General features: G+C 37.4%; 1 protein-coding gene across 1 annotated transcript in view; it reads left to right on the top strand.

Annotated features, from left to right (window-relative positions):
* IARS1 (isoleucyl-tRNA synthetase 1) overlaps positions 1–27648 on the top strand; it is a 77552-nt gene that overhangs the window by 8855 nt on the left and 41049 nt on the right. The window contains exons 5-13 of the mRNA XM_068974066.1: positions 1715–1797; positions 4513–4630; positions 10965–11112; positions 19605–19692; positions 19946–20006; positions 23287–23382; positions 26199–26321; positions 26819–26910; positions 27509–27607. Coding sequence (XP_068830167.1) covers positions 1715–1797; positions 4513–4630; positions 10965–11112; positions 19605–19692; positions 19946–20006; positions 23287–23382; positions 26199–26321; positions 26819–26910; positions 27509–27607 — 908 coding nt within the window. The remainder of the gene's footprint in view (positions 1–1714; positions 1798–4512; positions 4631–10964; positions 11113–19604; positions 19693–19945; positions 20007–23286; positions 23383–26198; positions 26322–26818; positions 26911–27508; positions 27608–27648) is intronic.

Here is a 27648-nt window from a genome sequence, read left to right as displayed (position 1 = left end):
TCAGTCTTCTAGACTTCAAATTTTAGTCATCATGACCTGTTCAAATGTCAAATTCGAGCAAACCTTTCTTAATATCTCTTATCTAGACATTTCTTTTCATTCCTACAGCCTCGTCTTTCAGCCACCATTATCTTCATTTCTATAACAATCTAATAATTGGTCTCTTGCTCATGTTCTTTCCACTTACCTTGCCAAGTTATTTCTCTCAAGACTATTGTGCTCTTTCTGCTCAAAACTTATTTTTATTGTTTAATGAAATTTGATTTCACCAACCTAAAAATCAAAGCTCCTTAATTTTCTCCTAACCTAACTTTCCTGAATCTACCTTTATTGCCTGGTCACTAATAGGAAAAAGTCCTGATGATTGCAATATACATGTGGGCTTCCTTTTTCCCCAAAAAAATAGTATAAAGAGCATCTATACCAATCACCCCAGAGAAGGCAATGGCACCCCACTCCAGTACTCTTACCTGGAAAATCCCATGGACAGAGGAGCCTGGTAGGCTGCAGTCCATGGAGTCGCAAAGAGTCGGACACGACTGAGTGACTTCACTTTGACTTTTCACTTTCATGCATTGGAGAAGGAAACGGCAACCCACTCTAGTGTTCTTGCCTGGAGAATCCCAGGGATGGCAGAGCCTGGTGGGCTGCCGTCTATGGGGTCGCACAGAGTCAGACACTACAAGCGACTTAGCAGCAGCAGCAGCATACCAATCACCCACTTCCCAAAAGCTAACACCTTTAATGACTATGGTATAATTATCAAAATCAGGAAATTAACATTGATATACTATTATACACCTATTCAGATTTAACCAGTTGTCTGCTAATTCTTATTTCTGATGCAAGATCCAGTCTAGGAATACAGATTTCATTTAGTTGTTGTATCTCTGCAGTCTCCTTCAATCTGGAACATTCCTTCAATCTTTTGTCTTCATGACCTTGTCACTTGTAAAGAATACAGAAATTCCCTCAGTGTCTGTTATTTCCTCATGATTCAGTTTAGGTTATACTTTTTTGGCAAAAATGCCTAAGAAGTAACATCAAGCCGTCTTAGTCTGTCATACCAGAAGGCACGCAGTGATGATATGTCTCATTGGCATTGTTAATGTTCACTAAGGCGATTCTGTGAAGTTTCTCCATTGTCAAGTTTCAGGTTTTCCTTTGTAATTAGTAAGTACCCTGTTTCTTATCATACTGCTACTGCTAAGTCGCTTCAGTCATGTCCGACTCTGTGTGACCCCATAGACGGCAGCCCACCAGGCTCCCCCGTCCCTGGGATTCTCCCGGCAAGAACACTGGAGTGGGTTGCCATTTCCTTCTCCAATGCAGGAAAGTGCAAAGTGAAAGTGAAGTCGCTCAGTCGTGCCTGACCTTAGCGACCCCATGGACTGCAGCCTGCCAGGCTCCTCTGTCCATAGGATTTTCCAGGCAAGAGTTACTGGAGTGGGGTGCCATTGCCTTCTCCTCTTATCATACTATGACTCATTAAGTTTAGCAACCATTTATGATTCATGCCAGCAGCAGTTAGATCTGCAGTGTTTGACATTTGGTAGCTTTGGTAGACTTTCATGTGTTGTTTACAATATAGATTTACTTGAACCATTGATTGTTCTTCCAGAATCATCATATATAATGATGATAATTGCTATGTAGTAACATGTTGTCTAAAAACTCTAATATTCCTATTTTTTTAATATTCACATGTTTTAAGTCTACTATTACCAGACTTGGCCGATGGATTGACTTTGACAATGACTACAAAACTCTGTATCCACAATTCATGGAATCTGTCTGGTAAGTTTATTTGATGGTATAAATATAATAACTGTGTTATTTTATTAGTTAGTAGAGAGATGCTCTAGTATGAATCAGCTTGTTTCATAGTTACCTGAAATCTTTGGGAATTGATTTGTTTTTTCTTTGTTTTTTAAAGACTTAATTTTGCTGTGAACCTAAAAATGCTCTGAAAAGATAAAAAGAGGAAGATATAGACATTTCCCACATACTTCGTGGCTCCACACATACAGAGCCTCCTCTATTATCAACATCCCCTGCCAGAGTGGTACATTTGTTACAATTTATGAACCTGTATTGACAGGTCACAATCAACTGAAGTCCAGAGTTTCCATTAGGGTTCCCTTTTCTTGTACATTCTTTGGATTTGGACAGATAATGTGATGACATACTTCCATAATTCTGATATCATACAGAGTATTTATATTCCCTGAAATTCTATAGTACTGTTCATTCCTTTTACCCCTAAATTTATTTTTGAATTCAGTATATTTTAGATTCTAAGAAGGTATTAATGATACTTGAATTTTGATGTGTACTTGAATTTTTTACTGAGAGAAATTATATATGCAGTCATTGTTTCCTAACAGATTCAAAATTAATTTTGTTTCCTTTAACTGTAAATAGAATTGTTGCAATGCCAGTTTTGATAGGTAATTTAACTTGAGCTTCCTACAGTAGTCTGAGAATCATTACGTATCATTAGTTGGCAAACAATTATTATAGCTACAAAATGCCCTGTGTACATAACTCAGACCTTGAGGAAGTCGTACTTTTGTTAAGTTATGTATAATTACAGGTGAGTTGCAGAGATCTTTTGTAGGATTCTCTTTTTTTGGCCCTGCACTGAAGTGCTTGTGCTTCTTCCTGTCTTCCTGATTACATTTCTATTAGTCAAGATCTGTTGCAAATGCTTGGCACATGTCCTTTGAGGAGCTAGATATCTAGGGCAGTTCTCAGACCCTCTGACTCTAATGTACCCCTGTGAGTGCATCTCCAGACCCATATATCCAAGGGTGGAAGTTGATTAAATATTCTGACAAGGCAAGGACTTTGGACAGGAACTTTCTTCCTGTTTCACTGACTAGCTGGAGTTCTCATGACTGGTGCAGGGTTTCTGTTAAATATCTGAGAAAGAAGGTATTCTTTATGCTCTAGATCAGCATTTAAGTATTTAGCACTTAAATGTGGTTAGTATGACTGAGAAACTGAGTTTCTAATTTTAATAAATTTAAATGAGCACATGTGGCTAGTGCTACCACACTGCTAGTGCTACCGCAGCTTTACATCATATTCTTTATTTCCATTAAAACATATTTCAGTCAGGGGAAAATCATTCAAAGCCTCTTAGTATTAGAATGTTAGTTATTCCTGAGGAACGTGTTGGCATATAAATAAGGCACATAAACCTAGTGTGAATATAAAAATAATAATAGGTGATACATTTAAAATGATAACATTAATGATGATAATTTAGATTGAGTTGGTACTTTTGAGTATATATAAAGTACTTCCATATCAATTTTTCCAGATGATTCAGAAAGTCTTGTGAATTGGGGTTAGACCCTGTTGGAGGTAAAGGCAAGTGATTGTGATTTGTCTGAGATCACTCAGCGAGTTATATGGCTCTTTGGTTTGAATCTGGATCTTAATGATATCGAATCTGACAGTTCCTCTGGTCTCCTGTGAATGTACTTGAATCAGAATATATAATTTAATTTAAAGTTTAAACTTGGGAAATTTGCTACAAGACCCCAGGCTTTCAGACTTTATTCAAAGTCAAGGATTACCATGAAAATTTGTGCAGTTTTTTCACAAAAATGTATTTTAGCATATGGGAGAGAATTTAATTCATTTATTGTTCTGAGTACTTAGGACTCAAACTACAAAAGTGGGTTAATAAAGGCAGAATTAAGTAAGGATTCCCACCAAATGGATTCTTGTATCCATCTGGGAAAGGTGACTGGTCACCACAGGAGAACCTGGGATGACTGTTGTGCAGTGTCTTGGTGCACTTAGCATAATGCAACATGTTTAAGTGTTTAATAAACATTCTTGACTGACTATAGGAAAGATATCTGATTCTAATCCCAATTATTTCTACTTAAGCCTTTGTAAAACTGTCCATTATAGTGAAATTTAAACAATACACCAGAAAAGTATGAAGAAAAACAAAAAAACCTAAAATCCCAACTGTAAGTTAATACATTGGTGGAAACCTATTTTTTTTTAGCATCTCTAAAAATATAAATATGTATACTGATATGTATAGTTTTACATAATTGGTACCTCATTGTACAATATGGTGTCAGTTGCTTTTCTCGGTCAACATCAAGTCATGAGCATCTTTCTGTGTCAACAGATACTAGCACTTTTAATGTCTACGTTGTTGTTGTTTAGTCACTAACTGGTGTCTGACTCTTTGCAACCCCATTGATTGTAGCCTGTCAGGCTCCTATATCCATGGGATTCACCAGGCAAGAATACAGGAGTGGATTATTATTTCCCTCTCCAGGTTTAATGTCTACATAAAATCTCATTATACTGATCTGTTACAATTTACCAGCTATTCACCAGTTGAGAGACATGTGTTTCTATGTCTTTGCCTGTCCAATACTCTGCAAATGGAAACTAGACTGGCATAAATGTTTGTATTTGGGAAAACAGGGTTTTTTTGATGTAGACTTTGAAAAATTCTTTCTCTTTACTTGCCAGGTGGATCTTCAAACAACTCTATGATAAAGGGCTTGTTTATAGAGGTGTGAAAGTCATGCCCTTTTCCACTGCATGCAATACTCCACTCTCCAACTTTGAATCTCACCAGAATTACAAGGTATGTGAGATGGCATTGGACATTAACTTATGTAATCAGAAGTTAAATGGTTGTGATGATCATGGTAACGTAGTCCCAGTGTGGAACGTTAAGCCTGGGGAGAGATGTAAATGATGTATTTTAATGCGATGAGTGCACATGTGCTCTTAGTTTTGTCTTACTCTTTGCAACCTCATGGACTGTGGCCCGGCAGGCTCCTCTGTTCATGGAATTTTCCAGGCAAAAATATTGGAGTGGGTTTCCATTTCCTTCTCCAGGGGATCTTCCCACTTAGGGATCAAACCCATATCTCTTGCTTCTCCTGTGTTGGCAGGCAGTTTTTTACGAACTGAGCCACTGGGGAAGCCCTCGGCTGGTCTTAGTAGATAGATTTTGATTGATAGATTTTGCTTATTTTAACCATATTTTTATGCCTCTCTTTGTTTAATAAGTCCAGCTCTGCTCTATTTTCCTCAAGTCACTGTTTCATAAGGCTTATTGCTTAGCATTATTTTATGCCTCATCTCAGACCTTGTAATATCATTTACTTGTTAAAAGTATTTGGAAGAAAATCTGATTTGCAGTTAGTGATGTGTTATGATCTTTTCCTTGATGAATGAAATAACTTGCTGTCTTTGGTATAAGAATTTAAACATGTCTGATATTTACACAGTGTTCTTTGTTCAGTCATTCAGTTGCGTCCAACTCTTTGCGACACCAAGGACTACAGCACGCCAGGTTTCCGTGTCCTTCACCATTTCCCAGAGCTTGCTCAAACTCATGTCCATTGAGTCAGTGATGCCATCCAGCCATCTTGTTCTCTGTCGTCCCCTGCTCCTCCTACCTTCAATCTTTCCCAGCATCAGGGTCTTTTCTGCTGAGTCAGCTCTTTGTATCACGTGACCAAAGTATTGGAGCTTCAGCTTCAGCATCAGTCCTTCAAGTGAATATTCAGGATTGATTTCCTTTAGGATTGACTGGCTTGATCTCCTTGCAGTCCAAGGGACTCAGTGTACTGCTTTACCTTATCCAGAGAGATAGTAAAGACTATAAGTCTTTAGAAATAAGAAGTATCTGTTCTCATGTGTTTGTATTCAAATGGTGGTTTTATTTCTGATATTATTTAACCCTCTGTTTTTAGAGGACTTAAATCTGTTTAGAATTCTTATTTCATGGCTTAGGTTTGGAAATTATTAAAACTTGCACTTCAGATGTATTTTCTATCTTAGAGAATGCTTTCAACATCTCATTGGGTTGTTTATAGGGACTCCTGTTATTGTAGTTTTTTAATAAAGTATATTAAGCACATAAAAATGTGGCAATTAATATAATAACTGTTGAGTACCAAAGGCTTAAACTTTGTCAGATCTGATTATATTGCTGTGTTTTCTTCCTTCTTAAAAACACTTTAAAGTGAAGAATTTCAAGCATGCACAAAAGTAGGCAATAATTAGCTAACTTGCCTGTGCCTTTCATGTATCCCCAACAGTCTCTATAGCCAGTCCTGCCCCATCTACACACTTCAGTTATTTCTCCCAGATGCTTTTTCAAAAGCAAATAATAGACATGTCATTTTATTGATAATTAATCCATTATGTACCTTTAATAAATTAATCTTTCTTTAACATTACCATAGTACTATTGTCACACCTTAAAAAGTCATCATGAATCATTTTTAATATTCTTAATGTTAAATATTCTGAAATTGTTTAACTGCTGGATATCATCAGTGTTCACATTTCTGTTTATCTCATAAATAGCATCTTTTTCCCCTAAGGTTATTTCTAGTTGTTTGTTTTTTAATCCAGACCTAAGGAAAGTTCATACTCAGTAATAGTTGTCTCTTAGATCTTTTTTAACGTGTAGGTCTCCATTTTTTGTGTGTGTGTGTTCTTCTTTTGCTTCCCTCGCCCCCGCCCACCCCCCACCTTTGGAAGTCATTGTTTGGGTAACAGGTTTTGCTTTGTAGAGTTTCCCATGATCTGAATTTAATGATTACAACTTCATAATCTGATTTAACATTTTCTCTGTCCTCTGCATTTTATAGATATAAGTACCTTGTTTCTGTGTTTGTTTTTTCTTTGACCGTATATAATAGAGGTCAGTATTTTTTTTTTTTTAATTTGGACATGCGCAGATCTTAAGCATACCAAGTAATGGGTTGCATTGGGGAATTCCCTGGTGATCCAGTGGTTAGGACTCTGAGCTTTCACTGCTGAGGGCACAGGTGTTGTCCCTGTTTTTACAACGGAGATCCTGCAAACCCTGTGCCGTGGCCAAAAGGATTAATAAAATTGGTTTCACTAAATGCATCTATTTTTTTCAAATACATCAAATATCACAGATAACAGTTGATTAGTTTTGTCTGGTTCTGTACTTTGAAGAAATGGGAAGATAATACTATGTCTTCTTTTCTTTCTGGCTTTTCTTACTCGGTATTGCTTGTGATAGTCATCCATGTTTTATAGAGTTATGGATCTTTTGTTCTAATTACTGTGTAGGTAAATATACCACAGTTTATTTATTTACACCACCTTTCTCTTTTCCATTTCTTTCTTTACATCCTGATAGGTAACCACTATGCTGAATTTGGTATTTCTTAATTATGCTTATTTTTATACTTTTACTGTATACATAAGTATTCATTAATAGTGTATACTGTTTTTATATATATTTCTGAGTATCATCCATTATTATTCTGAACCTTGCATTTTAAAATAAACATTATGTTTTAAAATTTCTTCTCATTTATACATGTAGCTTTAAGTTTAATTTTAACTGCTGTTTAGCAGTGGATGAGATGGTTGGATAGTATCACTGACTCAATGGCCGTGAACTTGGGCAAACTGTAATAGATAGAGTGGGCACGGAGGCCTGACGTGCTGTAGTCCATGGGGTCACAAAGAGTCAGAAACAGGTTATTGAATGAGCAACAACATAGCAGTGATCCCCAGCCTTTTGGGAGCCAGGGACTGGTTTTTTGAAAGATGGTTTTTCCACAGACCAAGTAAGGGGATGGTTTGGGGATGATTCAAGCGCATTACATTTATTGTACACATTATTTCTGTTATTATTACATCACCTTTAGTTTTTAGCTTATTTAACTTATATGCAGAGTACATCATGCAAAATGCCAGGCTGGATGACCAACAAACTGGAATCAAGATTGCCAGGGGAAATATCAATAACCTCAGATATGCAGATGATACCACCCTTAGGGCAGAAAGTGAAGAAGATCTAAAGAGCCTTTTGATGAAAGTGAAAGAGAAGAGTGAAAAAGTTGGCTTAAAACTCAGCATTCAAAAAACTAAGATCATGGCATCCGGTCCCATCACTTTATGGCAAATAATTGGAGAAACAATGGAAACAGTGGCTAACTTTATGTTTTGGGGGCTCCAAAATCACTGCAGATGGTGACTGCAGCCATGAAATTAAAAGATGCTTGCTCCTTGGAAGAAAAGCTATGACCAACCTAGATAGCATATTAAAATGCAGAGACGTTACTTTACCAATCAAGGTCCATCGAGTCAAGGCTATGGTTTTTCCAGTGGTCATGTATGGATGTGACAGTTGGACCATAAAGAAAGCTGAGCACTGAAGAACTGATGCTTTTAAACTGTGATGTTGAAGATTCTTGAGAGTCTCTTGGGCTGCAAGGAGATCAAACCAGTCCATCCTAAAGGAAATCAGTCCTGAATATTCATTGGAAGGACTGATGCTGAAGCTCAAGCTACAATACTTTGGCCACCTGGTGTGAAGAACTGACTCATTTGAAAAGACCCTGGTGCTGGGAAAGACTGAAGGCAGGAGGAGAAAGGGATGACAGAGGATGATATGGTTGGATGACATCACCGATGCGATAGACATGAGTTTGAGTAGGCTCCAGGAGTTGGTGATGGACAGGGAAGCCTGGTATGCTTCAGTCCATGGGGTTGCAGAGAGTTGGATCTGACTGAGCGACTGAACTGAACTGAACTGATTACATCACCTCCACCTCAGACCATCAGGGATTAGATCCCAGAGGTTGGGGACCCCTGCTGCATGTGTGTGTGTTCATTCATTTCCAACTCTGTGACCCCATGGAATGTAGCCCAGCAGGCTCCTCCATCTGGAATTTTTCAGGCGAGAATACTGGAGTAGTTTGCCATTTCCTCCTCCAGGGAATCTTATGAACCCAGAAATCGGACTCAGGGATCAAACTCCCATCTCTTACATCTCCTGAATCCTTTCTTATAACAAATAGGTTACAATTTATCTATTCATTCTTTTGATAGATATTTGAATTGTTCAGAGGGCTAGGGGTGTTTTTCTTCAAATGGTAACAGTATTGTTTCAAACATTTTGTAATAGGAATCCTTGTGTACTGTGCTGGAGTTTTCTTTGGTAACCAAATTTTTACATGTTAGTTTCCTATAGTAGTTTGGTCCTAGAGTTTTCAAAGTTTATACTCATCTATAAGTAAATAGAAACATTTGCTTATTGGGAAAGAGCAAGCTGTAGGGAAGTAAATTGAGTTAACGAAGAAAATCCTTCCAAACTTTTCCAAAAGATAATTGAGCATACACACGCAAACTAAATGATGGTATATAAAAATACTTGTTTTTTATATTGTCTTAATTGTTAGTTTCTAGAAGTCTAGTTGATGTGATTATTTATGAAGCTTATGCTCATTGTGGAAAATTTAGAAACCATAGAAGATATTAAGAAGAAGGAGAAAATTATAATCCCAGTACCCAAAGGAAATCACTATTAATGTTTTATTTTACGTTTCCCTTCAGTGGCTTTTTTTATTTTTTAAGTTTTCTATGTTCATTACTATATATATAATATATATATAATTAATATTTTTACACCTTTGTACCTATTTCCTGACGTAATAAGACAGCATTTTTTTTGCTCTTCCATTTCCTTGCTCTATTTCATCTACTTGTGCAGAATGAATGTATATTTGAAGCCAACACCCTGATAAAGAACAAAAGCAGCCTTATCAATTAATCCATCAAGAGCTCTCCCTTCTCATGGGCCTTTTAGTTTAGTGTGTATCACCCTACTCCTTTATAGTTACTACTGTCCTCATTCCAGCCTCATTGTTCACTGATTCTCTATGAAATATAAATACAGTAGTACAGTTTGTTCTTTTTTGTCTGACTTCTCTTGCTCAAGATTGTGTTTCTGAGGTCATCATGTTGTGTGTAATTGTAGATCATTTTAGTTACTGCCAAGTATTTAACTTATCTATTCTAATGGTTAAATTTATTTATTTATTTGGCTGTGTCAGGTCTTAGTTGTGGCGCGTGAGATCTTTTTTTGAGGCTCACAGACTACCTAGTTGTGGCACATGGGCTTCAGTAGTTGCCAAGTGGGCTTAGCTGTTCCATGACATGTCGGATCTTAGTTTCTGACCAGGGATTGAACGTGCTTCCCTGGCTTTGCATGACAGAGTCTTAGCCACTGGACCACCAGAGAAGTCCCTATCCCTTCTAATGTTGATTGCCATTTGGGTAATATCTAGTTATTGGCTGTTAATGAATATTCTAGAACTTGAGTTTTGGAGAGTATATATAGACATTTCTGTTGCTTACATTCCCAGGAGTGGAATTATTGCGTCATAAGATATACTTACATTTAGCTCTAGTACTAGAGTTGGCAAACTGTGTAAAGGGCCCGATAGTAATTATTTTAGACTTTGTAAGCCACATGGTCTGTCATCCTGTCAAAACCATTATTAGCTCTTGGGCTATACAAAAACTGGTAATGGCCAGATTTGACTCAAGGACCATGGTTCATTGTCTCCCACTCTTAAAGACTTTTCCAAAGGGGTTATACTGATTTATACCTCCAGTAGACTGTTAGATTACACTGCATCCTCGCCAACATTTATTATTTTCTTTTTTTTTTTTTTTGCTTTGGTCGTACTCTAATTGTGTACTAAAGATTATTTTTGACATAATTTCAGATTTCCTGAAAAGTTGAAAACGCAATTCTCATATACCCTTCAGTGAAATTTTTATTAATATATTTTTGAATAAATAATAACTGTTTTCCAAAATAGTTGTTTTATTGACCTAACTCTTTATGGACTTTATAAAATAGATCATTGTAATAGTGAAATCTCCATTATGTATCCCTTTTGATAAACTTTAAATATTTTAGTTGTGTCTACTAAGGTAATTATTAAAGCATTTCTTTATATAAAAATGTATTTGGAATTTCTTGCTTTGTATTTTCTTCTTACAAATATGGGAGATTTTTTTCTGGAAATCAAATTATTGTATTCTTTAGGATCAGTTCCTTTTTCTTGCAAGTCTACTATTACGAATTTTATAAAAGAATATTTTATCTCATTTGATTTCAGGATGTTCAAGATCCTTCAATATTTGTAACTTTCCCTTTGGAGGAAGATGAAAATATTTCTTTGGTTGCCTGGACAACTACTCCCTGGACTCTTCCTAGTAACCTTGCCCTGTGTGTTAATCCTGACTTGCAATATGTGAAGATTAAAGGTAAGTGTGAACCTTGTTCTTTATGATTGATATGAATAAAATAATTTTAATGAGTGAAAGCTGACATTTCCCTCCTTTTTTATGTTTAAAACTTGAAGTATAGTTGATACACATTATGTTAGTTTTCAGACTTCCCAGGTTGCACTAGTGGTAAGCAACACCCCTGCCAGGTAAAGAACCTGCCTACCAGTGCAGGAGAGGCAAGAGACTTGGGTTTGATCCTTAGGTCAGGAAGATTCCCTGGAGGAGGAAATGACAACCCACTCCAGTATTCTTACGTGGAGAATGCTATGGACAGAGGAGCCTGGCAGGCTACTATCATAGGGTTGCAAAGACTCGGACACAACTGAAACAACTTAGCACATATTAGTTTCAAGTTTACAGCAAAGTAATTAGATGTTTGTATACATTGGTTAACAAACATCATAGTAAGTCTAGTTAACGTCCATCACCATACATGCTTATAGACTTGTTTTCTTGTGGTGAGACCTTTTAAAATCTGCTCTCTCAGTAACTTTCAAGTATGCGATATAGTATTATTAACTATGGTTGCCATGCTATAAATTTTATCCCCATGCCTTATTTTATAATTGGAAGTTTATACCTTTTGACTGCCTTTACTCATTTTGTCACCCCCTCTTCCTCATATCCTGCCTCTGGTAACCACCAGTCTGTTATCTGTATCCATGAGGTTTATTTTTGTTGTTTTGATTTTGTTTTTATTCTACATAAAAGTGAGATGATAAGTGTCCTCTTTTGACTTCTTTCACTTAGCCTCATGGCCTTAAGATCTATCCAAGATGTTTTAAACAGCAAAATTTAATTCTTTCTTATAGCCAAATAGCTTTTCATTGTATATATACATACCAGATTTTCTTCATCCATCCATCCACTGATGGACACAGGTTGTTTCTAAAACTTGGTTATTGTAAATAATGCTACAGTGAACATGACTGAACATGGGTTGCAGATATCTTTGCAAGTTAGTGTTTTCATTTTCTTTGTATAAATACCCAAAAATAAAATGACTGGATCACATGTATTTTTAACTTTGTTGAGTAACTGCCATACTATTTTCCATAGTGGCTACATCAATTTACATTCCCATCAGCAGTGTACAAAGGTTCTGTCTTCTCCATATCCTTGCCGACACTTGTCTCTTGTGAATACAGCATTCCATCAGGTATGAGGTGATACTTATTAGGGTTTTGATTTGCGTATCCACGATGACTAGTGATATTGAGCATCTTTTCATGTACCTGTTGGATATCTGTATGTCTTCTTTGGAAAAATATCTATTCAGATCTTCTACCCATTTATTTATTCATTTGCTGTTGCATTCTGTGAGTTCTTTATATATTTTTGATGTTAGCCCCTTATCAGATATTTGATATACAGATATTTTCTTGCATGGTTGCCTTTTCATTTTGTTGATTACTTTTGCTATGCAGAAGCTATAGTGTGATGTAGTCCCACTTTTTTTTTTTTTTGCTTTTGATTTCTTTTGTTGTCAGGTCAAAAACAAACAAAAACATTGTCAAGACCAACGTCAGGGAGTTTATCAAATATGTTTTGTGGGGATTTGGTTTTTTCCCCCCACATTGAGCAGCATGTGAAACTTCCCCAACTAGGAACAGTGATCAGACCCATGCCCCCTGCAGTGAAAGTGCAGAGTCTTTACCATTGGACCACCAGGGGAGTCCAGTCAGCTGTGTTTTCATCTAGGAATTTTAGGGTTTCAGGTCTTATGGCCAAGTCTTTAATTCATTTGTGCTGATTTCTGTATGTGGTATGAGAGAGTGACCTAGTTCTCCCAACACTATTTATTGAAGAGACTCTCCTTTCCCTATTGTGTATTCTTGGCTCCTTTGTTGTAAATAAATTGTGTATATATATGTGTGAGTTTATTTCTGGACTCTCTGTTTTGTTCCATACTGTTGTGATTACTGGAGTTTTGTCATATAGTTTGAAATAAATAAGTGTTCTGCCTTCACCTTTGTTCTTCTTAAGAGGGAATGGACTTTTCAGGATCTTTTGTGGGTCGATACAAGATTTTAAGAATGTTGGCTCTATTTCTGTGAAAAACGCCATTGAAATATTGACAGGAATTGCACTGAATCTAGAACTATTTGAGTAGTATGGACATTTTAACACTGTTAATTCTTTGAGTCCCTGAACAAGGAATTTTTTTCTATTTATTTGTGTCTTCAATTTCTTTCATCAGTATCTTAAACTTTTAAACTTTTCAGTGTCTTGGTCTTTCATTTACTCTTTAGCTTATTCCTAGATATTTTATTCTTTGTGATACAATTGTAAATGCAGTTATTTTCTCTCTTTATGATAGTTCATTATTGGTGTGTAGAAATGCAGTGAATTTCAGTATGTTGATTTTGTATCCTACAACTTTACTGCATTTATTTTTTAGTTCTAAGTTTTTGACAGAATCTTGGGTTTTATATATGTACTATCATGTCATCTGAAAATAGTGAGCTTTACCTCTTCGTTTCCAATGTGGATTTCTTTTATTTGTTTTTCCTACTTAACTCTTCTGGCTAGGACTTCAGTACTAAAATGAAAATGTCGAGAGTGGGTGTCTTTATCTTGTTGATATTAGAGGAAACACTAGCTTTTTCCCCATAAATATGATGTTAGCTGTGGACTTCTCATATATGGCCTTTGTTATATTGAGGTATATTCCCTCTAAAAGGCATTTATTAGAGTAACTTCATTTAGCTACAGAGAGAGATTATCAAGATACAGTTGAGGTTTTTTGTTTGTTTGTTTTTTGGCCCTGCCACATGGCTTACATGATCCCAGACCCAAGGATCAAACCTGGGCCCTAGCAGTGGAAGCACCGTGTCCTAATCACTGTACTGCCCCGGAATTCCCAAGGATGTTGTTATTAGCAAATGGATGGGTATTGTTTACGGCTATGCCCTTATACCCCATTGTCTGGAACAAGATAAGTATTCAATAAATAGACAGTAGATGGGTCACACTAGAAACAGCACACAGTTAATTCATTAAGAAAACTGAGTTAAATACAATGTTAGATAATGTCTAAAATTTTTTTTACTTGTCATGCCTAAATATGTTACAGTTTAAAAAATATACTTTGATTTTTAAACAGACATCACTGTTAGTAATCAATGTGAAAGGAAAGTGAAGTAGCTTAGTCTTGTCCTACTCTTTGCAACCCCATGGACTGTAGCCTACCAGGCTCCTCTGTCCATGGGATTTCCAGGCAATAGTACTGGAGTGGATTGCCATTTCCTTCTCCAGCAGATCTTTCCTACCCAGGGATGGAACCCAGGTCTCCCGCATTGTAGACAGACGCTTTACCGTCTGAGCCACCAGGGAAGTCCATATTAGTAATCAGGGCTAATTTAAAATTATAACTTAATTAACATACTGCATGTTATATAAGAAATAAATATTTACTAGAATCAGTAAAGTTGTTGGGACTGGGAGGTAGCATGAACTCTCTGGTCACATGTCTTATAATTTATTGTTTGGGAATCTATACTTAGGTATATCATAATCACTTGTATGTGCTAATAACCCCAGAGAAATTTGCCCATTAATAAAATTTCTTAGAAACCAAGAAAGCCTCTAAGAAATAATTGTCTAGTGGTGCGTACATAGGTATGTTGTTATATACCAAGATATATTTTGAAAGGAGAATCTGATAATGAGTTTCAAACAGCACAACAAAGCCAGTTAGCTTCCAGTATATTTCTAAAACTGGAAATAATTTGACTCTTTCTTGGGCAGAGGGACCTTCAGAATGACATTTTATTTTATTTGCCGTCAGCTCATGAGGCACCCACTGATTGAGCTTTTTCTCTTTTCTGATTTGCTTCAAATGCTGAATGACCATAGAATGGTCAACTTTAAATTCTTGGACAGCTTCTCATGTAGTTGTAAGAGGGTCAGCTTTGATGACTGTTCTCAGTCGGTCATTGTCAACTTCCGATGATTGGCCACTATGCTCCTAATCTTCAAAGCTCTTGTCTCCTTTGCAAAACTTCTTCAACAACCACTGCACTGTACATTCATTAGCAGTTCCTGGGCCAAATTTGTTGTTGAGGTTGTAAGTTGTCTCTGCTGCTATTTGAACTGCTGCTTGTTGAACTCATTTTGAACTCGAATGAGAAAATCTCTCAAATTTGCTTTTTGTCTAACATCATTTCCCTACTCTAAAATAGAGGATAACAGTACCATACTGTTTCGATTGCTGTAGCTTTATAGTAGAGTTTGAAGTCAGTGAGCCTGATTCCTCCAGCTCCGTTTTTTGAGATTGCTTGGTTATTTGAGATCTTTTCTGTTTACATACAAATCTTAAATTTTTTTGATCTGATAAAATACTGTTAGTAATTTGATAGGGATTGCATTGAATCTGTAGATTACTTTGGGTAGTATAATCATTTTGATCACACTGATCCTTCCAGTCCCAGAATGTATATTTTTCCATCTGTTTGTGTTACCTTTGATTTCTTTCATCAGTTAAATAATCTTTGGAGTAAAGGTGTTTTACATCCTTACGTAGATTTATTCCTAGCTTTTTATTCTTTTTGACACAATGGTTAAAAAAGAAAAAAAAATTACATTTGTTTTTGGAATAAAAATGACGTTTTTGAAAAACTATTAGACATAATTGGAAAAACAACCATGAGCGTTTTTCTGATTAAAAAATTAACAAGTTGAAATTAACACAAAATTAACATTATACAGAGAGATGAAAAATAAAAATTTCTTATAATTTTCAGATTATTATACTTTTACTCAGCAGCCCAGGAACCTGAGATTCAATGAAGTGGCATATCATTGCTATTAGGAATCTCCAATATGTGTTTTCTCAACACTGCCAAACAGTTAAATCAATTTAAGCACTAGCTGTCTGGAGAAGAGTCAGATATCACAGTTTATGAGCTTAGTCCTACAAGACAACCCTCTGCTACTGCACCCACACTTCAGATGTCAGTCATGAGTTCTGGTTGTCACCTGGATTTCTAACCAACCCATGACCTCCTCCTTGGGTCTGAAGAGTAAGTCACAGAACTCAGAGAACATTGTACTCTTGAGATTACCAGTTAAGTATAAAAGAGGATTGTAAAGGATACACTCAAGTGGCCAAGTGAAGTGCATAGAGAGATCTGGAAGGGTCTCAAGTTTCTGTCTCCAGAACTAGGGTATACTACCCTCATAGTGTGTTTTTTTATCAACAAAAGACACATTCATGGCTCCCATCACTTAAGAAATTCCAAGAGATTTAAGAGCTCTCCCAAAATAGGTGGCTCGGTAGGTGAAGAATCCACCTGCAATGGAAGAGATCCTGGCAGACATGAGTTTGATCTCTGGGTTCGGAAGATCCCCTCAAGGAGAAAATGGCAACCCATTCCAGTATTCTTGCCTAGAGAAGCTCATGAACAGAAGGGCCTGGTGGGCTACTGTCTTCAGGGTCGCGAAGAGTCTAACACAGCTGAAGTGACTGAGCAGGCATCCATGCCAGAACAGAGACTAAGACAGTTCTTATATTTGTATTTCTTATTATCAGTAAACTGAAATGAACAGAAATGGGAGACTGTAATTCAGATGACCATTATATCTACTGCTGTGGGCAAGAATCCCTTAAAAGAAACGGAGTAGCTCTCATAGTCAACAAAAGAATCCAAAATGCAGTACTTGGATGCACTGTCAAAAATGACAGAATGATCTCATTTCCTTTCCAAGACAAGCCATTCAATATCACAGTAATCCAAAACTGTGCCCCAACAACTGATGCCAAAGAAGTTGAAGTTGACTGGTTGTATGAAGACCTACAACATCTTATAGAACTAACACCGAAAAAAAAATAAAGGTGTCCTTTCCGTTATTGTGTATTGGAATACAAAAGCAGAAAGTCAGGAGATACTTGGAGTATCAGGCAAGTTTGCTCTTGGCGTACAAAACAAATCTGGGGAAAGGCTAGCAGTTTTGTCAGGAGAGCATGCTGGTCACAGCAAACACCCCATTCCAACAACCCAAGAGACAACTTTGCACATGGACATCACAAATGGTCTACACCAAAATCAGATTGATTTTATTCTTTCCAACTGAAGATTAGAGAAGCTCTCTACAGTTAACAAAAACAAGACCTAGAGCTGCCTGTGGCTCAGATTATGAACTCCTTATTGCAAAATTCAGCCTTACATTGTAGGGAAAACCAATAAGCAACTGACAGATGATCTAAATAAAATCTCATATGATTATACATTGGAGGTGATGAGTAGATTCAAGAGATTAGATCTGTTAGATCTGGTAGACACAATGCCTGAAGAACTAATGGATGAAGGTTTGTAACACGGTACAGGAGGCACTGACCAAAACCATCCAGAGAAAGAGAAATGCAAGAAGGCAAAATGGTTGTCTGAGGAGCCTTTACAAATGGCTAAGGAAAGTAGAGAAGTGAAAGACAGGGGAGAAAGGGAAACAAAAATGTAGCCAACTGAATGCAGAATTTGAGAGAATAGTACAGAAAGATAAGAAGGCCTTCTTAAATGAACAGTGCAGAGAAATAGAGGAAAACAATGGAATGGGAAAGACTAGAGATCTCTTCAAGAAAACTGGAAAGATCAAGAAAACATAGGACATAATGGAAGCAGAAGAGACTAAGATGAGGTGGCAGGAATACATAGAAGAACTATACAAAAAAGATCTTAATGACCCAGATAACCACGATGGTGTGGTCACTCACCTAGAGCCATTCATCCTGGAGTGTGAAGTCACATGGGCCTTAAAAGGAAGCATTACTACAAAATTAGTTGACATGATGGAATTCCAGCTGAGCTATTTAAAATTTTAAAAGATGATGGTGTTAAAGTGCTACACAGAATGTCAACAAATTTGGAAAACTCAGCAACGGCCACAGAACTGGAAAAAGTCAGTTTTCATTTCAATCCCATGGAAAGGCAATGCCAAAGAATGTTCAAACTACCATACAGTTGCACTCATTTCATATGCTAGTAAGGTTATGCTTAAAATCCTTCAAGCTAAGCTTCAGAAATATATGAACTGAGAGCTTCCAGATGTAAAACCTGAGTTTAGAAAAAGCAGAGGAACCAGAAATTGAATTGCCAACATTCACTGGATCATAGAAAAAGCAAGGGAATTCCAGAAAAACATCTGCTTCCTTGACTGCACTAAAACCTTTGACTATGTGGATTACAACAAACTTTGGAGAATTCTTAAAGACATAGGAGTACCAGACCATACCTCTCTCCTGAGAAACCTGTATGTGGGTCAAGAAGCAACAGTTAGAACTGAACATAAAATAACTGACTGGTTCAAAATTGGGGAAGGAGTATCAACAGGCAGTAAATTGTCACCCTGCTTATTTAACTTATAAGCACACAGAGTACATCATGTAAGATGCAAGGCTGGATGAATTATAGGCTGGAATCAAGATTGCTGGAAGTAATATCAACAACCTCAGATATGCAGATACTACTACTATAGATGTCTGGCTCTCAAGATAGTCTCACCTAGAGCCAGACATACTGGAGTGTGAAGTCAAATGGGCCTCAGGACACATCACTACAAACAAAGCTAGTAGCTTACTAGCATATGAAATGAGTGCAACTGTATGATAGTTTGAACATTCTTAGGAGAATCTAGTGGAGGTGATGAATTCCAGCTGAGCTATTTCAAATCCTAAAAGATGATGCTGTTAAAGTGCTGCACTCAATATGCCAGCAAATTTGGAAATTTGTCAGTGGACATGAATTTGAGCCAACTCTAAGATAGTGGAGAACAGGGGAGCCTGGTGTACTGTAGCATGGTGTTGCAAAGTGTTGAACATGACTTAGCAACTGAACAACAAATATATCATAATACAGAATTGGTACCAGAACTTGAAAACTTTGTACCTTTTGAATATTCTGTTACCATGTTAATCATAGTCTAATGAGGCCCTTCCCATAGAGATTGGTATCTTCAGGTTTCAGCAGTTTATGGAGAGCAGGGGGAAGCTAAGGAAAGAAAGAAAAGCTCATAGCCAGAAAGAAATTTTATCTTACAAGACAGTTTGATTCACAGTAGCTTGTACTATCAGGGAATAATATTGAGAAAGGAATGGAAAAGGATTGGTAGTCAGAAAACAGATACTTTTACCTTTATTTAGCTATGCCTTAAGAGAATCTAAGAATCAACAGTTGGTTTCTAATGCTATCTGTAGGAAGGAGCTGTTTCCACCATAGAACCTACCTGTGGTGTCTACTTCTACTTCTGTAGGCAAGTGCATTTCTGTCTGTATAAGTATCCTGGTGTCACCTCTGGGTCATGGCCATGGTGTAGTGAACGTGACACCCTTGAAGGCCCTTTGCCTAAGATTTCAGTCACGTCATTCATCTGCCTGTATACAACTTTTCTGGTTGGTGAACCATGTGTTCTGTTTTTTATTCAGAAAATATCATGCATATCATTGAAGTCCACATTTTCCCTTGCTCTCATAGATGCTGTCAGAGGAAAATTATACATTTTAATGGAAGCCAGATTATCAGCCCTCTATAAATCGGAAAGTGACTATGAGATCCTTGAAAGGTGAAAATACAAATCTTTGATGTATACATGTGTGCATCTGTGTGGTGTGTGTGTCTTTAGCTTTAAAAAGTGAGATACTTTATTGCCCAAGAGCTATATATATTATTCAAGTTTAATCAAATATATTCAAGTCACATGTTCTAGCACTAATGACTTAGGAACAAGGAAATCAGGAAGAAATGATAATTTGATGTGGCTGAAGCCTCATTTCTTTGATGATTTTAATTGTAAGTTTGCTTCTCTTTTTTTCTAGATTTCCTGGTGCCTCTCTCAAAGGCAAGAAATACAGGCCCCTGTTTGACTATTTTGTAAAGGTAAGCTTAGAGACCTCTACCACAGGCACTCTCCTCAACCTGTGTGTTTGATAACTGGAGTGACATTCATGTTGTCTTATTGTTGATATAAGTGTGCCTGAATCCAAAAAAATTTTGTTTAGATATTAAAAAAATTAAATTCTGTTCATATTGCCTTCTTGGTTTAATAATTAAAACACTATATAAAATTTTAAATAGTTTTCTCAAATTATGTATGAAATCAGTTATGTTTGTATCTGTATATTTTTTATTGCTTATTATCACCCAGGAAAGTCATTGAGGTCAGGTGTTGTTTGGGATTTGTTTTTACAAATTTAAAATAGTACTCAGAATGAAACTGTGTGTCTAAGTAACAGTTCATTTCAAGGAATTTATGAGGTAAGTTCTTTAAGCTCAGGCATTTAGTAACTTAATTTTCATCAGAATCACAGAACTATTTTATGTGGTTTTTCATTTTCTGTCAACAGAATCCACAGCTGTAGTTGTAAACTCCAGCAACAGCAAAAGAATGAAAACAATAGGAATTTCCCGTTGATTCCTTAATCTGTTTATTTGTGGCTTTACTGGGTCTTCGTTGCTGCATAGGCCTTTCTCTAGTTGCGGTGAGCTGGGGCCACTCTCTAGTTTGACCACACAGGCCTCTCTTGTTGAGGAGCACAGGCCCTAGGTGTGCAGGCTTCAGTAGTTGCAACTCCTGGTCTCTAGAGCACAGCCTCAGTAGTTGTGGCTTAGTTGCTCTGAGGCATGTGGGATCTTCGTGGACCAGAGATCAAAACCGTGTCTCCTGCATTGGCAGATATGAGCCACCAGGGGAGACCTCTTGTATTGGTTCTTATTTATAGGTCTTGAAGCAAAATAATGAGCAACACCCTCAGACCTGATTTTACACATTGGAAGTTATATTCAGCTGGACGTGGCATTAGCCAGCAAAACCTTACATCACAGCCTGGGATAAAATATTTACTTACCTCTGTTCTGGTTCAGTGTAGAGATAATAAGAGTTTGACTAATGCAGGTGGGCTTTGTCCACAGCAACACCTGTGTCTATACTTCTGTGCGCTTGAGTGTTTTCGCATATTTCTTATCTCCTAACTAAAGGCATTCTTCCTCATTGCATGTTGTTGCTAATGGATTGCCGAATGCTTTACCTGGTCTTTCACTAGGCGTTCTCCACTTGACACAAGGCAGTCCAGCTCCCAACCATATCTCCTAATGTTGATTTAAACATATCCTTTGCTTCCATCGAGCTTCCCTGGTGGCTCAGATGGTAAAGCGTCTGCCTGCAATGCGGGAGACCCGGGTTCGATCCCTGGGTCGGGAAGATCCCCTGGAGAAGGAAATGGCAACCCACTCCAGTACTCTTGCCTGGAGAATCCCGTGGAGGGAGGAGCCTGGTAAGCTATAGTCCATGGGGTCACAAAGAGTCAGACACAACTGAGCGACTTCACTTTCACTTTTGCTTCCATCAAACTTGTCCTTTCTTTTCCTCTCTCCCTGCCTTTGTTTTTATTAAGTTTTCCTTCTGTTTTTAAAAAAGCTTCACCTTTCTTTATTGTCATATCAACTTGACACTCTTCAAGAGTAAGCTCAGATGCCCTCTGGGAAAAGCATTTTCTGAAACGTTTCTTTGATTTCTCCCCCTGAAAAATATCATTACTCCATTCTTCTGTATCTAAACATTTTTTTAATACTTGTTTTTATTTGTCTTAAAACTCTTGCACTGAATTATAGACCCTATTGGGAAGACTCTATTGAGACCCTAAGGAAAGTTCAGCCCTTTCAGAAAATGTACATAGACACAATAGTTAGGAACTTTGGGTGAAGTCACGAGTCTCTCTGGAATATGCATTCAGTTCATACTGATTTAAGTTTTTTAAGAATAACACATATGCGTTCAGTTATCTTCATAAAATTTCTAGAACATTTGGTAAGTTTTAGAACGATGCTGCAGATTCTTCGACTTAAAACAAAAATCATCTGATGTATACGTAAAATACCCATGTTCTGAAGTTTTAAGTGGGAGCTATGAGAATAGATGCTGTCTGTGAAGTGTAACACTATAGCTCTCTGTGTGAATGCTAACCCAGTTCAGACCCTGCCCCCTAAGACTCAGCAGGGGTAATACCTTAAACTGGACTTCAAGAAATAGGAACGCAATGCAGCATTTCTTTGTCTACAGTTAGAAACAGTAGGATCTTTTGTATTCCCTCTTCTTATGTCTGATTCTGAGGATACACATATTATTTCTCCGAGTTTAAACTATTGAAAAGCACCTGTCACACCACACCAAAAATGTTTCCAGATGATTTGGGTTATAGCAATTAAAAATTCAGAGTTATTTTTCAAGTTTAATTTTAAGTGAATACCAAAGAATTAAAGAGCTGTGATGTGGTTGAATATAAAGTTGTGTTTGGAACCCAAAGGCCTTCATCGCTGAAGGCCTGGCTTCATCATTACTTAGTTGTATAATCTGGACAAACAATTCCATCTTTGTCCAGAGTTTGTTCATCTGTGAAATTAAAATACAACCAGAATATTTTTTGAACATGGGATTGCCAATGCCTTTTTTACTGTGTTATAGGATTAAATGTGAAAATCATTTCTGAAAGTACATTTTACAAAGGCAGAGGGATTAAGAAAGCAAAGGGTCAGTTTGACTGAAACAAAGGGTATGTGAAAAGAAATACGAAGAGACAAAGGTAGAAAAAGTAGGTCTGTAGTCTTATATGTGTAAACCTGACTTTAGTTGTTAGGAAAAAAATCAAACTGAAAGCAATTCTCCTCGGTGTTACAGTACTTCGAGTACCTGAATCTAGAACTTGTAACTTGGCTCCCATCCTGATTCTTTCAAAGTTTGCCTTTTATTACTGAAAAACCTGAGCTGACCTGAAAGGAAAAGGAGCAGCGCAAAGTGTTTTCAGTGATTGGAAATACAGCAGGAAGGGAATTGTTGAGGGAGCACATCTTCTGAGACATTTTAAGATAAACTGCTTACTGGGGCAGGGGTGAGGTTAGAAGAACTGATGAAAAGTTTTGTGACTAAGGAAGAAATTTTTATCTGTAAGTCTTTAGATAACAATTTCATTTATAAATGGTGACCTGTTATTCATGGAAATGATTTGAATTGGCACATTTCTTCCCAATCTGAATTATTCTGTCCATTCTATTTGCAAAAATTAAGTGCTAAAATTTTTTCAGGGTCTTACCAAAAACTATTTAAATTTAATATTATGATATGGTTTTATTTTATTCTTTAAGCCCGATAACCTTTCTTTTCCAGTATAAAGAAAGTGGTGCTTTTACTGTGCTTGTTGACAACTATGTGAAAGAAGAAGAAGGCACTGGGATTGTACACCAAGCTCCTTACTTTGGTTCTGTGAGTAGTATAAATCTTGCAAATGTACTTATGAGAAGTAAATGTCTTTGACCACTAAGTTGTGTGTGTGTGTATGTGTATCACAGAAAGATGTTTCTCACTGTTGTCCAGACTGTGGAGATACCTCCCCCCAAAGAAAAAAAACTTGTGTCTGAAATTCCTTTCCATCCTGAGCTGGTTCTGAAAATGGTGGGCTAAATCCTGAGCGTTGCTAGGCATTTTGTTTTTCTAAAAGGCATGCAATGTTTTCATCCATTCATTATTTAAGTATTTGCTATACACTTTGTGCTTTATGTGGAAAAGGAAATGGCAATCCACTCCAGTATTCTTGCCTGGGGAATTTCATGGACAGAGGAGCTTGGTGAGCTACATACAGTCCATGGGATCACAAAGAGTTGGACACCACTGAGTGCCTATCCTTTGCGTTTTATGATATGCAGCTGGGAGTTTCAACAAGGGCACATTGTTATACAGTTATACAGTCAACACAGCCATCAAAATGAAGAAAAGCTCCATCACCTCTGCTGTGTTGTTGACTAAATACTATATGATCAGAAGAGAGACTTTAATTTCTTTCTTCAGAGCTATGCAGTGTGATTAACTTAAATTTTTTCCCAGGGTCAGTTCAGTTCAGTTGCTCAGTTGTGTCCAATTCTTTGCAACCCCATGAACTACAGCACGCCAGGCCTCCCTGTCCATAACCTACTGCCAGAGTCTTCCCAAACCCATGTCCATTGTGTCGGTGATGCCATCCAACCATCTCATCCTCTGTTGTCCTCTTCTCCCGCCTTCAATCTTTCCCAGCATCAGGGTCTTTTCAAATGAGTCAGCTCTCCGCATGAGGTGGCAAAAATACTAGAGTTTCAGCTTCAACATCAGTCCTTCCAATGAACACCCAGGACTGATCTCCTTTAGAATCGACTGGTTGGATCCCCTTGCAGTCCAAGGGACTCTCAAGAGTCTTCTCCAACACCACAGTTCAAAAGCATCAATTCTTCAGCGCTCAGCTTTCTTTATAGTCCACCTCTCACACCCATACATGACCACTAGAAAAACCATAGCCTTGACTAGATGGACCTTTGTCAGCAAAGTAATGTCTCTGCTATTTAATATGCTGTCTAGGTTGGTCATAACTTTCCTTCCAAGGAGTAAGCGTCTTTTAATTTCATGGCTGTAGTCACCATCTGCGGTGATTCTGGAGCCTCGAAAACTAAAGTCAGCCACTGTTTCCCCATCTATTTTCCATGAAGTGATGGGACCAGATGCCATGATCTTCGTTTTCTGAATGTTGAGTTTTAAGCCAACTTTTTCACCCTCCTCTTTGACTTTCATCAAGAGGCTCTTTAGTTCTTCTTCACTTTCTGTCATAAGGGTGGCGTCATCTGCATATATGAGGTTATTGATATTTCTCTCGGCAATCTTGATTCCAGCTTGTGCTTCTTCCAGCCCAGCGTCTCTCATGATGTACTCTGCATATAAGTTAAATAAGCAGGGTGACAATATACAGCCTTGACATACTCCTTTTTCTATTTGGAACCAGTCTGTTGTTCCATGTCCAGTTCTAACTCTTGCTTCCTGACCTGCATACAAGTTTCTCAAGAGTCAGGTCAGGTGGTCTGGTATTCCCATCTCTTTCAGAATTTTCCACAGTTTATTGTGATCCACACAGTCAAAGGCTTTGGCATAGTCAATAAAGCAGAAATAGATGTTTTTCTGGAACTCTCTTCCTTTCTCCATGATCCAGCGGATGTTGGCAATTTGATCTCTGGTTCCTCTGCCTTTTTTAAAACCAGCTTGAGCATCTGGAAGTTCATGGTTCACATACTATTGAAGCCTGGCTTGGAGAATTTTGAGCATTACTTTACTAGCATGTGAGATGAGTGCAATTGAGTGGTAGTTTGAGCATTCTTTGGCATTGCCTTTCTTTGGGATTGGAATGAAAACTGACCTTTTCCAGTCCTGTGGCCACTGCTGAGTTTTCCAAATTTGCTGGCATATTGCGTGCAGCACTTTCACAGCATCATCTTGTAGGATTTGAAATAGCTCAACTGGAATTCCATGACTTCCACTAGCTTTGTTCATAATGATGGTTCCTAAGGCCCACCTGACTTCACATTCCAGGATGTCTGGCTCTAGATAAGTGTGAGTGATCACACCATCGTGATTATCTGGGTCATGAAGATCTTGTTTGTATAGTTCTTCCGTGTATTCTTGCCACCTCTTCTTAATATCTCCTACTTCTGTTAGGTCCATATCATTTCTGTCTTTTATTCAGCCTATCTTCGCGTGAAATGTTCCCTTAGTATCTCTAATTTTCTTGAAGAGATCTCTAGACTTTCCCATTCTGTTGTTTTCCTCTATTTCTTTGCATTGATCATTGAGGAAGGCTTTCTTATCTTTCCTTGCTATTCTTTGGAATCTGCATTCAGATGCTTATATCTTTCCTTTTCTCCTTTGCTTTTTGCTTCTCTTCTTTTCTTGGCTATTTGTAAGCCCTCCTCAGACAACCATTTTGCCTTTTTGCATTTCTTTTTCCTGGGGATGGTCTTGATCTCTGTCCCCTGTACAGTGTCACAAACCTCTGTCCATAGTTCTTCAGGCACTCTGTCTACCAGATCTAAAACGCTGCTGTAGGGCTCTGAATTCTCTGAATGATCCTTGAGTTAACTTCAGTTGAGAGAATAACAAAAGTTGGTTACAACAATAGGTCAGAATATTGAAAAATTCTATAAATCTGTTGCCTGACATGCTTTTCTCCTGCCATATCCACACTTAACTATTTTGTACTTCCCTTCCTCCTTTCTCCTTTGCCCTAGGATGATTATCGGGTCTGTATGGATTTCAACATCATTCAGAAAGACTCTCTCCCTATTTGCCCTGTGGATGCCTCAGGCTGTTTTACAGCTGAAGTGACAGATTTTGCAGGACAGTATGTGAAGGTTTGTATCTATGTGACTTAAAAAGGTGTCAGTTTCATCCTACTTCTTTTATTAATTAGTTTTTGTTAGGTAGCTTTCATATCTGGGTTTTTTTTTTTCCCCAGGAAGTTGGTTTTGTTTTGTTTCAGCATATAAAATCAGATCAGCTGCTTTCCAAGGTCTAATATCTTCAGAGGATGCATGCTGTAATTTCAAGGGTAGGAATCAGAAAGAATGAACTATGGTTTGTGACTCAGGAAGCAGCTTTGTGATCTTGTGTAATCACTGCTAATTGAAAATTTCATTTCTTAAATGATCTGGAACATAGTTTAAAAGTGCTTAATGTTATATAATAGCTGAGATACAGACCAAGTATTTTTGTAATACTTTTGTTATATATGTGTTTTATTCACAGTAAAGGAAACAAAATAACAGATTTTAGTAATATACTTAATTATATAGTATTAGTAATTATTGTGGGATATTTTAATGGCTAGATTTTAATTTTTTAAAAATAGGATGCTGACAAAAATATCATCAAGACTCTAAAGGAACAAGGTCGACTTCTTGTTGCCAGCACCTTCACCCATAGCTACCCTTTTTGTTGGAGGTGAGATGAAATACAGCTAGAGCTTCAGATTTGTGAATATACTTGATATGTAAACCCATTTCATCATTTCGTGTTTCCCATCTCATTTGTATCCTTTCAAGTTAGTGTGTGGAAACTTCATTTTTGTTTTAATGATAATTTTATGAATTCACGTATATAGTTATTTTATCTTTAGATGTTAGAAAAATAGATCTGTACCAGTATCTTTTGTGTTGAAATCACATTTCTCTAGGATGAGATATATCTCTACAATTTTCTAATGGAATTTAGTGAGAAATAGCATGTGGTATAAGACATCATACTCTGAAGATGTGGGTTAAATTGGAATGTTCAGTGGCATCATGTTTCATTCCTGTTTCCTCTTTGCTGAGGTTGACATCATTTCTTAGACAGCTGTCACACAAGCAGAACTACAGTTTTTCTCTTGTTAACTTTGATTTTCCACCATTTGTGGAGGGAGATGACCTAGACACTAGTATTTGCAGTAGAAGACCTAATACATGATGGTGATATGAGTAAGAAACTAAAGGTCGGTCTTACCCTCGGTCCCTGCATACCTCAGTCTGACCAGCCACATTCTGCATTTTTGCTTTCCCAGGTCAGACACTCCACTCATTTACAAAGCAGTGCCTAGCTGGTTCGTTAGGGTGGAGCACATGGTGGATCAGCTGCTGAGGAACAATGACCTGTGTTACTGGTGAGCAGTTAAATGTGTGTCTTCATAATGTCCTTTGTCAG

This window comes from Capricornis sumatraensis, chromosome 6 (genome assembly GCF_032405125.1).
Source record: "Capricornis sumatraensis isolate serow.1 chromosome 6, serow.2, whole genome shotgun sequence".
NCBI lineage: Eukaryota > Metazoa > Chordata > Mammalia > Artiodactyla > Bovidae > Capricornis > Capricornis sumatraensis.
The sequence above is the reverse complement of the archived record's forward strand: the minus strand, read 5'-3'. Positions and strand labels throughout refer to the sequence as shown.